Source organism: Ailuropoda melanoleuca, chromosome 17, assembly GCF_002007445.2.
Source record: "Ailuropoda melanoleuca isolate Jingjing chromosome 17, ASM200744v2, whole genome shotgun sequence".
NCBI lineage: Eukaryota > Metazoa > Chordata > Mammalia > Carnivora > Ursidae > Ailuropoda > Ailuropoda melanoleuca.
In genome coordinates this window covers 11,290,371-11,304,423 of record NC_048234.1, presented here as the reverse complement: position 1 = coordinate 11,304,423, position 14,053 = coordinate 11,290,371, and the positions used below count along the sequence as shown (strand labels likewise).

Sequence of the window (14,053 nt, the reverse complement as noted above, 5' to 3'; positions counted from 1 at the left end):
GGCATAAAGGCTAGCAGCCTCAACACCTTTCTGGAAATTGCGAGCCCCGGGAGCACATTTTCTGACCCAGTATCCCCCACAACAAAAAGAAAACTAGAAAAACTCCTTACACCTGATACTTGAAAAACACTCCTGAAATCTTGAGTCAAAGAAGAAATTACAACGCGAACCAGAAATGTGGAGAACCAAAAATAAAGAGGTAAATAGTTTTATTTCAGAAGTGCTGGGGCACCTGAAACAGCATGAGGGGAAGTGACAGCTTTCGGCGTAGCGTTGCCACCCAAATAAAGTGGAAGAAATGAAATACGGATAGGAACAGAAATTCGTGCTTTAGAACACAGACACGTGATAATATCCACAAAGACAGATGCAGGTATTTAAAAAGAATAATAAATAAAACAGACAAATTTCCTGGCAGGATTACCTTTAAAAAATAAGGGGGGGGGGTCGCGCCTGGGTGGCTCAGTCTGTTAAGCGTCTGACTCTTGATCTCAGCTCAGGGTCTCAATCTCAGGGTTGTGAGTTCAAGCCTCATGCTGGGCGTGGAGCCTGCTTAAAATAAAATAAAAAGAGGAAAGACACAGATGCTATGAGGAGTGAAACACAGGAACATAGTGCCAAGATTTCCCGTGGAGTAAGGGGCTGTTTGATCAACTCTATGCTTACAAACCTGAGAACTTAAGGTTTAGAAAGAAAACTTAGCAGAGCTGACCAGAGCACAACAGAAAACCCCAAAATAGGGATAGTGCTATAATCATTAAAGGCACTGAGTCAGGACTTAAAAATCCTCCCCACCCCACGATCCACCCAGAGGGCTTTACCGGCAAATTCTAACACCATTCAAGAAACAATTCCACCTTTATACAAACTCCTTCAGAGGGTAGGAAAATGGGGAGTGTCCCTGCTGGTTTTATGGGACTCGCATAACCTCAACACCAAAACCAGACAGGACGTACATTGAGAACAGACCTGCCGGGCCACCCCCAGTTACGAGAACAGACGCAGAAAGCAAAAGAAACAACTGCAAATCCAAACTGAAAAACACACAAATGATATAGTACCTCGTGAGAAACTTTGTTCGCTCAGAGCAGGTCCCGCGAAGACCTGTTCATGTGCCACATTACAGACCAAAAGAGGAAAACCATGTTGTCATCTTAATAGAGCCCGGAACCAGTTGGTAAAATTTATCAGCCATTCATTGCAAAAGTGTTAGCAGACTTGGGGTGATGAGGTGTTTCCATGACCTGATAAAGGGCTTCTAGAAGGAGGAAAAGCTGGAAGTGGTAAACGTAGTGGCTTTAACGTAAAATGGATCCTGAAGAGCGAGACAGAGACACTGACTTAGCACTCGGGCTTTGTGTTGGTTCCGGTGGTCCCAGCCAGCACAGGGAGGCAGGAAAAGGAAGGAAAAAGCACAAGGACTGGGAAGAATTAGTATTATGATCATGTACGTAGACCATCCAAAAACTTCCCATGTAACTCTGTTAGAATGAAGAGGTATTAGAATTCTAAGAATAAATAATTTGCATGAATTTTAATTATTAGGCTTGAGAATTTAAAAAGATGGCCGGCCGCAAGAATCAGTGTATAAAATGGATTTTTTCCTGCATATGATAAACGAATGAAAATGAAATTTTAAAAATACACCAGTCTCAGGGCACCTGGGTGGCTGTCAGTTAAGCATCTGTCTTTGGCTCAGGTCATGATCCCAGGGTCCTGGGATCGAGCCCCGCACTGGGGAGCCTGCTTCTCTTCCCTCTACTGCTCCCCCTGCTTGTGCTTTCTCTGTCAAAGAAATAAAATCGAGTCCCTAGAAATAGATTTTAGAGTTGTATGAAGGAATTCCTCATGGAAATAAAGGATAAAATAAAGATTTTCACTGAAATCCTTCACTGAAATCTTCACTTAAATTTTCTCTAATTTCTTTATCTTTCACTTAATTCTTTCATTGAAATTTTCACTGAAATCTTGCACTTCAAATCATTCACTTAAAGAAGGACTTAAGTGAATGGAGAGATGTCCTGTGATTGTGGTTTTTTGGAAGACTCACTGTTATGGTGAATACTTCAAATTGATCTGATATTTAGTGCAGTTCTGAACAAAATACCAGCAAGGGTTTTTTTTGTAATTTTTATTTATTTATTTTTTATTTTTTTAAAGATTTTATTTATTTATTCAACAGAGACAGAGACAGCCAGTGAGAGAGGGAACACAAGCAGGGGGAGTGGGAGAGGAAGAAGCAGGCTCATAGTGGAGGAGCCTGGTGTGGGGCTCGATCCCATAATGCCGGGATCACACCCTGAGCCGAAGGCAGACGCTTAACCGCTGTGCCACCCAGGTGCCCCTTTTTTGTAATTTTTAAAAAGATTTTATTTATTTAGGGGCGCCTGGGTAGTTCATCCGTTAAGTGTCTGCCTTTGGCTCAGGTCATGATCCCACGGTCCTGGGATCGAGCCCTGCGTGCGCTCCGTGCTCAGCAGGAAGCCTGCGTCTCCCTCTCACATTCCCCTTGCTTGTGTTCCCTCTCTCGGTGTCTCTGTTAAATAAATAAAATCTTAAAAAAAAAAATTGGTATAGATTTGCCAGAGCACAAGCAGGGGGAGCGGCAGGCAGAGGGAGAAGGAGAGGCAGGCTGAGCAGGGAACCCTATGCGGGGCTCGATCCCAGGACCCTGGGACATGACCTGAGCCGAAGGCAGACGCTTCACTGACTGAGCCACCCAGGTGCCCCCCCTCAAGGCTTTAAATTTTTTTTTTTTTAACTCGACTGACAAGATTCTTGTTTTAAAATGATTATGGAAGAGCAAAGGGCCGGAAGTAGCCACAATACCCCCAAGGAACAAGAGCAAGGTATCAGGTACCAAATAGCAGTTCTCATCATGAGAATATCTGTGAGGATAATCCAGAAAGCCCAGGGCTGGAAACAACGGGGTCAGTGGATCAGAACGGAGAGCCCAGAAGTGAATCTGTGACCCCACAACTTATGGCAGAGGCAGCAGTGTGTGCTGGTCAGTGGGGAGAGAGTGGCGCCGGGATGACGCGTTCGGGTCGGAAAGCATGAAATCGAATCCGTATTTTATACCATATGCAACAATCAGTTGCTAATGGAGCAAATACGTGAACGTGCGAGGCGAACTGTGAATCTGTTAGACGCTGCTCTAGGGGAAGACGGTTGAGGTGTAGGGAGGGCTTTCCTGAATGTCAGGAAAAGCACACATTAGAGGGGAAAATACTGACAGGTTAAACCCCCTTCAATCTAAGAACTTCTCAGCTCTTCAAAAGCTACTTTGAGGAGAGTGAAAAGAAGAGCCACAAATTGGGAGGTAATTTCTTTGCTTTTGTAACCTCCGTAAAACAGTATTCAGAGCGTGGTAAGAACTGTGAAATCAAGAAGAGAAAGATAAACACCCCCAAAGGAAGGCGGAGAAGGACCGGGACAGGCTCTCGATAGAGACGAACCACGGAAGACCCGCAAACATGCCAAGAGGCACGGCCTCAGTAAGGAGCAGCGAGATGCAGATCAAAACAGCCGGGTGACCGTGCACGCCCACGATTGGCACGCGTGAAAAAGTGAGCACGAAGCATTAGGTGACGGCCACTTGCTGGAGCACCGGGACTTGCGTGCACGTGGCTTATGCCTTATGGGACAAGTGTGTGGAGACCACCCTGACGTCACTCAGCCGAGGGGAAGGAGCCGTGACCCGAGGTCCTCACGGGTGCGAGTGAACCCGGACAGGAGAACGACAAAAAGCACCACAAAAACAAACCCAAGCCGGTACCTTCAGCAGACGGATCAGCTGTGGTTCCTCCCCTGCTGGAGTGGAAGGTTCTAGGGCGGTGAAAGGGAACAGGTTTCAGCTGCACATCAACACGGGTGAAGTCTCCCAAGTAAAATGTGGTGTGAGCAAAGCCCGTCGCAAAGAATGTGTACAGTGTTTCTGTTTGTGCAAAGTGAAGAAAGTAGGCACAGCTGATCGATAGGGTGTTTAAAGGTACCTCCACGGAGTAGAACCAGAGGAAGGATCAAGGGAAGGGCTAGCACAGAAGTCCAATTGGGGTGACGGGTGCCATGGCGGGGCAGGCTTTTAAACATTTAAACATAGGCTGTGACCGTCACAGAGGAAGGCGAGCCATGGGTCACGTGTGTATGTGTGCATTTACGCGTGAGTAACGCCCATGTCTACATGTATCGGATGAAAGGTCCGCACAACAGATCGACACCTTCCGTTAGGTGCGCTCGGGTGTTTCACCCTTCTATAAAAGGCCAGCTGTGAGCCCCTAAATTGATCTGTCACTCACTGTTTGAAAACGTCGGCTAGGTGCATAGGCGTTCGTTGATTATTCCTCTCCAGGTCGTCCTCATCTGTTTTATTCGCCCTCTGTCAAAAGTAGAAACCACTCAAAGCAGGTGGGGACGGGGCCCGGTGGGGCCTGTGGCTGGAGCAGCGGGGGCCTGGGCAGGGCTCGCTCTGCGGAGGAGGCCTGTGGACTGTGGGGAGGCGGGCTTGAACCTAGCTCAGGGACCTCCATGTGGGACTGTGTGTGGCAGACATTTGGGAGAGTTCTCTGCTCTGCTGTCCGGTACCTTCCCAGTAGTCTGGGCCCAGCCCCCCCCCCAGGGTGGGAACCCCAACGGCTGTCAGCCCTGGCCTTCAGTTCGGTCCAGCTTTGCCGGCCTGGGACAGCACCCTTAGGGTGGCCACCTGTCCTGACATGGGGCAGACCCGGGTGTGGCTCATGTGGCCCAGTGCCCTTTCCTTTCTCACCCCAGCTGCCCAGAACTTTCTGAGGACGTAGCTGAGCCTACCCTGCCTTCCTACAGGTGCCAAGCCAGCTGCCTCCATTGACCCGTGGGGCGTGCCCACGGGCGCCAGCGCACACTCCGGCCCCAAGGGCTCAGACCCCTGGGCGGCCCCGCAGCAGCCTGCCCCCAGCACTGGGAAAACAGCGGACGCCTGGGCTGCAGCCTCGGCCGCCAAACCCGTCTCGTCCTCTGGTGAGACCTTGCTCTGCCCAGGCTCTGAGAGCCCCTTTGGGTGCACGGCCCTCCCGTCCTGGCTCCTCGGCATAGGACCTGTGGGTTTGCCTGCCCTTGCCACCCTTGTCACCTGCAGCCTTTGTCCCCAGCACCCCCCACCCCAGTGCCACAAGCCCACTGTGAAGGGTGAGCTCACAGGCCTTCTGCGCCCCTATACCTCTGTCCAGAGGGAGCTTCCCGAGGGGGCCTGGGCAGGCTGTGCTCTAGGCACTCCGTCCAGTAGCTTCCTACAGGTGCTCTCCAGGTCTCCCAACTGGCTCAGAAGTCTCCCCTTGCATTAGCCCCTCCTTCAGTTTGGTGTGGGGCTGGTGGGAGCAGTGGCAGGCAGACACCCCCACACATGTTCTGGGAGGCCAGGATCCTTGGCCCAGCCCCCTCCCAGGCCAGCAGGTGACCCTGAGCTGTCCTCTGCTGCTCAGTTCTCCCCCATGATCGGCGGTAGAAATCTCTCCCCTGCCTGCTGCCAGCACCCCCACCCCCCGGTTGTAGACCGGCAAGCAGAATCATGGGGAGGTCGTGGTGTACCCGCAGTCACCAGCCTCTTGTGTTCACGCAGGGGCCTTTGATCTCTTCAGTAATTTGAATGGTACAATTAAAGATGACTTTTCTGAGTTTGACAACCTCCGAACTTCAAAAAAAACAGGTATGTGAAGGTGGTCGTGGTTTCCGTAACATTCTATGCATTTGACCGGTCCAGTTACAGCGCGAATAATAGCTTTCAGAACCTCTCAGCTTCCTGCATTTGCTTTGTGTTTTGATCTTGGGTGCTGTAAGTGGCTGATCGCAGGAATTCACACATCAGCAGTGAAAAGTCACGCGGTGGAGATTTTCTCTCACCCTCTCCTGTTGTTGGGCCCATGCTTCCTGTCTCATTCACCTTTGTGTCTCAGCCCTGCTCCCGGGCCCGTTGTGGTTGCCTGCACAAGCCCCCTGCCCTGGCCTGCCCAGCCCAGCCTGGGCCCACACCGCCCCATCTGAACCCCTGCCTCCGTATGCTTTCCTCCTCCCAACTTCCCACTCCCCACGGTGCCCCTTGTGCAGACAGCCCCAGCTCTGGCCCTGGACAGGGCGTCTCTGCCCCCACTTGATCACCCCAGGCTGTGGCTCCCACCCCGCACCTGTCAGAGCCCCGGCCCAGTGCCCCTGCGATGGCAGGGCCTCAGGGTGGGGTCAGAGAGACCCAGCCGGGAGAGGGGGCGGAGGCCAGAGGTTGAGGGGCAGAGCCAGGCTGCCTCTTTCCATCTCCCGGCCACACCTCCCAGCCACATAGAGCAACTAATCTTCTTTCTCTTCCCTCATCTGCTTCTCCCTGTGCCCTCTTCTCCATCTGCCCCCCTCCCACTCCCTCCCTGTCACCACCTCCTCCAGCAGCAGCCACAGGCCCGGCTGGCCCCCATCTAAGGTCCGAGCAGCCTGGCACCCTTGACCACCCCTTGGTCCCCTCTCAGCTCAGGGGACCAGAGGCAACTTAGAACGTGCTGCTTCTTGGGGTCTTTCTTTTGCTGCGTTAAAAAAACAAAATTCCACGCGTCTCCTCTGCAGGCAGAAGTGCAACCTAACGGTCCTTGCCCACCCGTGTGCACCTCAGCAAGAAGGCCGTGTGGCCTTGTTACATGGACGGTCCTTCCGTGCACTTGCAAGATATTTACCCCCCGTTCTAGAGCTGTTTCCACTGTAGAAAATTTGGAAAAGTTTATGGAAGGAACTGGAACTCCTCCGTAATCCTCCCTACCCCAGCCTCTGTGTTTGACTTCTAGCATTTTTTCTGAGCTCTTGTTTATACGGTGGTTTTTGTCCAGCTCATACTGTCGGAAAGCATCGAATCCTGACTCCCCCCCTCCCGCCCCCCGGAATAACGGGTTGAAAACATTTTCTTGTGACGTTAAAAATTCTTCAGAAAGCGGTCCGTAGCTGTGGAATACTTCGTATTGCTCAGCAAGCACGGATTTGACCTTTACCTTTGGGAAGGACGTTTTAGGTTGATGCAGGATTTGCTGAAGTAAATAACGCCATGGTGAAGATCCTTATGCTTGAGTCCCCGTTCCCGTCTCGCACTGTTTCCCGAGACTGGATTCCTAGAAGTGCGATCGCGGGGTGCAGAGTATGACCATTTTTAAGAACCTTTACCCCCCGCCCCCGGCCACATCGTAACTTGGCAGAGCACTGACGTTGCCACCGGCCTGTCTCAGGACACCCTCTGTGGGCTGAACTTTTAATTTGCTTTCTTTTCTATCAAGAAATTCATGTTCATTGTAGAAAATTGACAGTGAAAACACCAAAAATGTCCTTTGTCCATGCCTGGCCCGCAGCCCCAAATACCATCCTAACGTTTCTGGAGGATCGTGCTGTCCCAGCTTTGCCAGCTCTGCCCTTTCCCGTGACGTGATTCGGCTGTCTTCCTCGTCGTTAGGCCTTCTGTCCTTGTGCTCAGTTGGGTTACATGAACGGGGGTTCTGGAAGCTGCCCTGTGGCTGACTGTCCCCGGCTGCGTGTGTAGGAAACAACACTGCAGTGACCATCCCACCTTGGGCGTGGCCATGGAGCTTCCCCCCTGAATGTCTGCGTCGCACGGGGCGCTCCTGGAGTTAGGGGCATCGGATGCAGCTGTCTCGGGGCCCCAACCTCGGTCTTCACTGTGCCCCTGTGTGTCCTTGTCTTGTAGCTGAGGCCGTGGCCTCTCCGCCATCCCAAAACAATGGAACTACAAGCCCCGACCCCTTTGAGTGCCAGCCCCTGACCACCGCCTCAAGCAAGCCCAGCAGCGCCCGGAAAACACCCGAGTCCTTCCTGGGCCCCAACGCGGCCCTGGTCAACCTGGACTCGCTGGTGACCAGGCCAGCCCCGCCGGCCCAGTCCCTCAACCCTTTCCTGGCACCAGGTACGCTCACTCCTGGGGCTCCCTCTGCGTGTCTCCCCTTCCTGAGAACGGGTGTGGGGCAGGCTTTAGGCCCTGATCTCCCCAGGGCTTTTCCTGCCGTACACACGGACACGGAGGCATGCCCGGAATTCTTGGGCCTCTCCAGGGCTTGGGGGACGGGTGAGAAAGCGGATGTGTGGTTGGGGGATGGGTGGAAAACAGCCCCTCCTCTCAGTGGAGACCACTGAGCAGAAGTTACCCTGGCCCTGGTGCCCTTGGCCGGGAGACCCTCCAGCGAGCACCACTTCTCGGTCAGCTGGGGAGGGCAGTGGCGGAGTGAGGAAGAGCTGGGGTTTGCTGTCCAACATTCCCCTTTCGGGGGGGGGTCATTTTCTAGGGGCCTACAGACCCTCAGTGTAGCCATTCAAGGTTCCAGATTCTGTCTTTCCAGGGCTGGGAACTCTGTCCTCCCACAGCCATACCCATCCCCCCTTGCTGCCAGGCTCTGTCTAAGCCTCTCCCTCTGGGGAACATCCCCCCCACCCCGCATTGCCCAGCAAGGCCTTGGGCTCCCCAAGGGGCCGGGATGTGTCACTTCAGTCTGAGCTCCTCCCTCAGACAGCAGAATCTGCAGTCCGGGGCCATCGCCCCTCACAGGACCCTGCAGAGAAGGACCACAGGACTTAGAAGAGCTGAGGGTGGGGACCCTAGGGCAGAAGTGGGATGTGGAGTGCCTGCCCAACCCTGTGGTCCTGAGAACGGGCGAGGACATGCGTGCTGCTCACTCCCTGGGTGGAGCGGGTCCGAACCCGGTGTCTCAGCCCTGCTGGGCTTCCTCCCCGGCGCCCCGCCATCCCGCCCCAGGGGCTTCTCCTACCTTTGAGCTGGCCGTGCTCTGGTGGGGCTGCTCTGCAGGGTGACGAGAGGGGCTGGTGCGGGAATGCCTCCCCTGGGTGGGATGGAGAGCGGACAGCATCTCCTGGCGGTGACTGCGACTGCCCCTCAGCCAGCGGCCTTTGTGCTCAAGGGCTGGGCTGCCCTGGGGACCGTGCTGGCCGCTCTTGGTGTTTTGGCAGACTTTCGACAGACGTGTTTGCTAAAAGCTGGGGAAAAAGGCTTTAGGATGCATGATAAATTCTGGAAACGCTGGATAAGACAGAGCTGCATCTGCTTCTTGACTGCAGGGCTTCTCAGAGCCTTTGTTACGCCAGCCCTTGGGGCCCAGGGTCTGGGGTGGAGACTCTCAAGCCGTACCTCTTTCCCGGACACCTGTGGTCACAGAGCTTGGCAAACACAATAAGGGGGCGGTGCCAGCTGTTAGTTGCAGAGGGAGTCCTGGGGGGCCAGCCCCAGGGAGGCACACACCTGGCATTGCCTCATTCAGCCTTTGTGACTCCGGACGAGTCCCTGAGCTTCTGGCAGCCTCCGTGTCCTCGTCCCCATGCCGGAGATGCAGCCGGCGGGCGTACGTGCCATGCGTTGGCCAGCGCCCTGGCTCTGCGGAGCAGCAGGCATGGGGAAGCACCCCCGCCCCAGAGGGGCAGATGGGGGAGCGCATGTGCTCCCGGCCGCCACCGTCTCCCGCCCTCGGACTTGGGGATGGGTGTTCTGACTCCAGCCACTGCCCCTCCTCTCTCCCAGGTGCAGCCGCGGCCTCGGCCCCTGTCAACCCCTTCCAGGTGAACCAGCCCCAGCCGCTGACGCTGAACCAGCTGCGGGGGAGCCCAGTCCTGGGGACCAGCTCGTCCTTTGGGCCTAGCCCAGGTGTGGAGCCCATGGCCGTGGCCTCCATGACCTCCACGGCCCCACACCCGGCTCTGGGGGCCAGCGGTTCCTCCCTGACGCCACTGGGCCCCGCCGCAATGAACATGGTGGGCAGCGTGGGCATCCCCCCCTCGGCAGCTCAGGCCACCGGCACAACCAACCCCTTCCTTCTCTAGTGCCCAGGCCTGGGACCCACCACAGAGCGAATGCCCAGAGCCTCTGTGCCTGAGGACGCCGAGCAGGGACTCTCGATTGTGGAATGGTGTCCGAGCGTGGGGGGTGGGTGTTAGGGCTCTCCAGTTCCGGCTTCCTGATAAAAGGGTTGTCTTCACAGCCCCGACCCGCAGACCCGAGCGGCGGCAGGTCTGCTAGACGTCAGACGCAGCACGTGGGTCTCCGCGCCTTTCGAAGCTGCCCGCCCCCAGCCCGCTGCGGGGTCGCCTCTCAGGGTCCTGGTCCTGGTCCTGGTCCTGGAGGTTGGCTAGCTCTCTCCGGGGCCTGGGACGAGGAGGCGGGAGTTGTCAGCGTTGCCCTGGCCCTGAGCCTCAGCCTGAGGGCCTCTGGGAGGCCGCCTGGCCCGGGCCTTGGGACGGCCGCCGTGTCTCTGCCCCCCCCCCCAGCGCTGGCGACACCCCAGGTGGTCCCAGGGGTGGACAGAAGGAAGCACCGGCTCCATGAGACGCTGACCTTTTCGGGGAAGTGGCTGTGCATATTTTATTTTTCTTTGACTCGTGTGTGAGGTCAAAGTAAACACCACCACCGTGGAACAACTCTTGAATTAAATCCACTAGAGCAAGCTTTAAACTAATCTGAGCATAACCCTGCCGCGTGGCTCTATGCTTGTATACGTTTGCACATAATTTGTTTAGTACGGTTTCATATTTGAGTTTGCAAAATTATCTAATAGTCTTTTTTTGGCTAATATTTTTATAACGTGGTTCTTATTTAACTGTCTAGTTTTGATAGAATTTACCAGGTCTGGCTGAATTAAGATATTGGCACGTGTCATGTGAGTGGTTTAAACCCTCTTATTTATGGTTTTAACGCTAAGAAAATTTAAATAGGAAGAGACAAAAATGCCTTATGAAAAAAAAAAACTAAAGCAAATTCTTTATAGGGAAAAATACGGGAATTTGATTACACAGAAAAGATGATGTTTATTTAAAAAAAAAAAAAACCTACAACAGCAGCAACAACAAAAATCCCAGCCTCCAGTTGCCTTTTCTTTTCCTCCCTTTTTTGGTGACTTACCAAACGGATCGACCTGCAGCCTTTTGGGCTAGATCCTGAGACAGGCTATTTTTCTTACTGCTGCACCAACATCAAGTTAAAGAAGGAGAAACACCTCATGGACGGATGTGCCTCGCCCGTCTTTACCGGCTAATTCCCTTCTGTAACTGAAGGCACGCACGGGTCAGCAAGGACTTCCGTTCCCAGTGGAAATCTGGAACGGAAGAGGCATCCTGAGCCTCGTGTGTCTGTGACCTCCTCTGTCTTAATCCGCACTCAGGGTAAGGATGGGGATGGCCTGGAGATGGCGGGCGCCGGGGGGCGGCAGAGCTTCTGTGCCCGGGGCTCCTTGGGGCGGCCCGGCCTCCAGGCCGAGACAGGTAGCGGCCGGGGCCGGCCCTGACGCACCCACCTGCTAACTCCAGACACACGCTGCAGACTTAAAAATAATCATCTCTTATTTTGGAGTGGAAGGGAAAAAAAAGTCATTCTCACAGAGATTTTTAACAAACACGCACTCATATTACCTCCCTCTGCCACCTTCCTCCTTTCCTCGCCCCACCCACCCCTAGAAGAAAAGTATGAATTCATGAAAGAGAAAGACAAGATGTGCTTCTCCCCAGGGAAGGGACCCCCCCACACACACACATACCCATCCTGCATCCGGTCAGGTCAGCTTGCCTGTGGGCGTGCCAGTCTTGCTTCCCACTGTGGACTTCTCTGCCCCAACTCCAAGGGCAGCCGACCCCCTGGTGTTCCTCCGTGCCCCGCCCCCCTCGCCTGTTGTCGGGGGAGATGGGACCCAGAGCAGGGCCCAGGCCTGGAGGTGCGCAGGTGTCCGAACGGCCTTTTCCAGCCTCTCCTGTTCCTCATTTTAAAAGCTCACCCGTGCTGCTCCCCACGGCTGTCCCCCGGCCCGAGGAGCCACCCCCCGAGCTCCGGCCATGTCTCCACCAGGGCTGGAGACCTGGGGCTGGACCGCGGGCTCCCGCCCAGTCTGGCCTCTTCCGACCTAGGGGAGGGTGGAGACAGGGTGGAGCCTTGCAGGTCGCTTCCCGGGGGAGGTGCTTTCACTCACATGGTGCGAGTCCAGACCCCTTCACAAGCCAGTAGACCAAACCTGACTACTGGGTCAGTGATCCTTTCACAACAGTCAAGAGCCCTTCCTGACTTGACTTGGAGGCCCCAACATTTAGCCACTGGGCCGCCAAGGCCCCAAGAGACCCACTGCGCCCCCCCCCCCGGGTCCCAGGCCCGTCCCAGGCACCTTGTCCCTATTGCCTGCTGCACTGATCACGAGGCCACCGGTCACTGCCACGCGTGTGGTGCACATGTCGTCGTGCTCGCTCCCGACGGGCACTGTGGTAGGGGTGTCACCCAGCCGTTTTCTCAGTCCCAGGGGCCGGTGGCTGGTTTTGAACTTGTGTTGACTATTGATACTTATTTACTGTACAAATATAATTTATCATTTGTATCATGATGCGGTTTCTGGCTGTGTCTCTCCCTCACCCCCATCCGTATCGGTCTCCCACCTCAGGCGGGTGGGCAGGAGCCGGTCCTCGCGCCTGCGTGAGCCTCTGCACGTGCGGGACAGGTGGCCTGCAAGGGCGTTGGTGCGTGCGCCTCCCCACCCGGGGACTGGGGAGCCTGTGGTCAGAGGCAGTGCGGCTGAAGGACAGCCTCCTTTCCGGGCAGTGGTGGAACAGGTGCTCCGACAGCAGGAGGATGGGTGGCATAGGCTAGGACGGGGTGGAGAGGGCGGCCTGGGGCGGGCATGTGGCTTCCCTCTTGTGAGGACCCCTGGCTCCAGCCTCCGCTCTGGGGCAGCCCTGGCCTCCTGAAGTCCACTCAGGGAGCAGGACTCCACAGGGGCCTGGGGAGGGCTTGCCGGAGTCCGGAGCAGCAGGGACTGCCACTCCCCGGCCTGGAGACAGCTGCGTGTGTCGGGGTGCACAAGGTTACACTGCCTTCACGGACCACTTCTCCGTGGCTTCGAAATACTGGTTTACTTCTCACAGAGCCCACTACCTCCACGGGCAGCTTGCCGTGGAAGGGAATGAGCGAGCCGAGTGAGGGGGAACGCAGGCTACCTTGGTGCCCTGGGGGACGGGGAGTGGGTTAGGGTCACACGCGGCTGCTCTCCGTCCCAGCTGGCCTTCCGCTCGCCAAATACGGATTTCATTCCTCTACACACAGCGTATGCCTTGCCCCAAGAAAGGCATCCTGGGGTTGCTTCCAGAATCACAGGTCACGTGTGGTGGTCTTGGGCGACAGTGTTTGGGGACAGTTCATTACGCAGCAGCAGATAACAGGCACGCACGTTAATTCTTCCTTGCTGCCTTACCCCCATGCATCTTTCGGCTTCCTGGTAGCTACTCTTGGGGCCCCTTGGGATAACGTGGGAGTGTAACCCCTTACATCTGATACTTAACCAGATGGCTGAGTTACTTGTCCCCGCGAGAAGTTTTTACGAGGACTTGAGTGCTGGAAGCGTTTTTCCTTATCTTATCCCATTTCACTTCTAGACAGTTTCCTTTTCCAAACTTTCGATCCCCTCAAAGTTTTGGATTCTGTTTCTGTCATTTCAGCTTGCAAACAGGCCCTTCCTTTTCTGAGCTCACTGCTTTCCTGTGCTAGCTTTCCAAATGCAGCCGACAGCAGCCGACCCGCCCCACGCATCCTGTCACCCACCCCTGCCTGCCCCTGGAGTTGGCCCACCAGGCAGGAAACCGGCCTCCCACGTTACCACAAGTATCTAGTTCTGTGCTCGCGTAATGGAGCTCTCCTGCCATCCACCCTTTTCTCTGTGTTCTTCCTGCCTGTCACCCACCTGCTAAGCCAATACCCCATACACTTGGTTTTGGTTTGGGTGACAGTGGAAACGCACTCCTGATTTCCAATTTCCGTGTCAGACTAGAATGCTTTGCAGAAACCTCCCCCAAACTCTCTGTGGCAGAACACGATAAAAGTCGTTCATCAGCTGCCCAGTGGGGATGTTCCTGGCTCCTCCCTTGCCGTGTTCTGTCTTCAATATGTGGCATGCAGGTGCCATGGGGAAGGATGGAAGGATGGACCACGGAGTTTTTTTTTTTTTTAAAGATTTTATTTATTTATTCGACAGAGACAGAGACAGCCAGTGAGAGAGGGAACACAAGCAGGGGGAGT

General features: G+C 54.9%; 1 protein-coding gene across 9 annotated transcripts in view; it reads left to right on the top strand.

Moving 5' to 3' along the window:
• EPN2 (epsin 2) overlaps positions 1 to 12,368 on the top strand; it is a 79,008-nt gene extending 66,640 nt beyond the window's left edge. For all 9 annotated transcript variants that reach the window (XM_034647431.1, XM_034647430.1, XM_034647429.1 and 6 more), the window contains 4 exons: positions 4,822 to 4,995; positions 5,594 to 5,680; positions 7,700 to 7,915; positions 9,536 to 12,368. In XM_034647431.1, coding sequence (XP_034503322.1) covers positions 4,822 to 4,995; positions 5,594 to 5,680; positions 7,700 to 7,915; positions 9,536 to 9,834 — 776 coding nt within the window. In that variant the 3' untranslated portion in view covers positions 9,835 to 12,368. The remainder of the gene's footprint in view (positions 1 to 4,821; positions 4,996 to 5,593; positions 5,681 to 7,699; positions 7,916 to 9,535) is intronic.
• Positions 12,369 to 14,053: the final 1,685 nt, after the last annotated feature.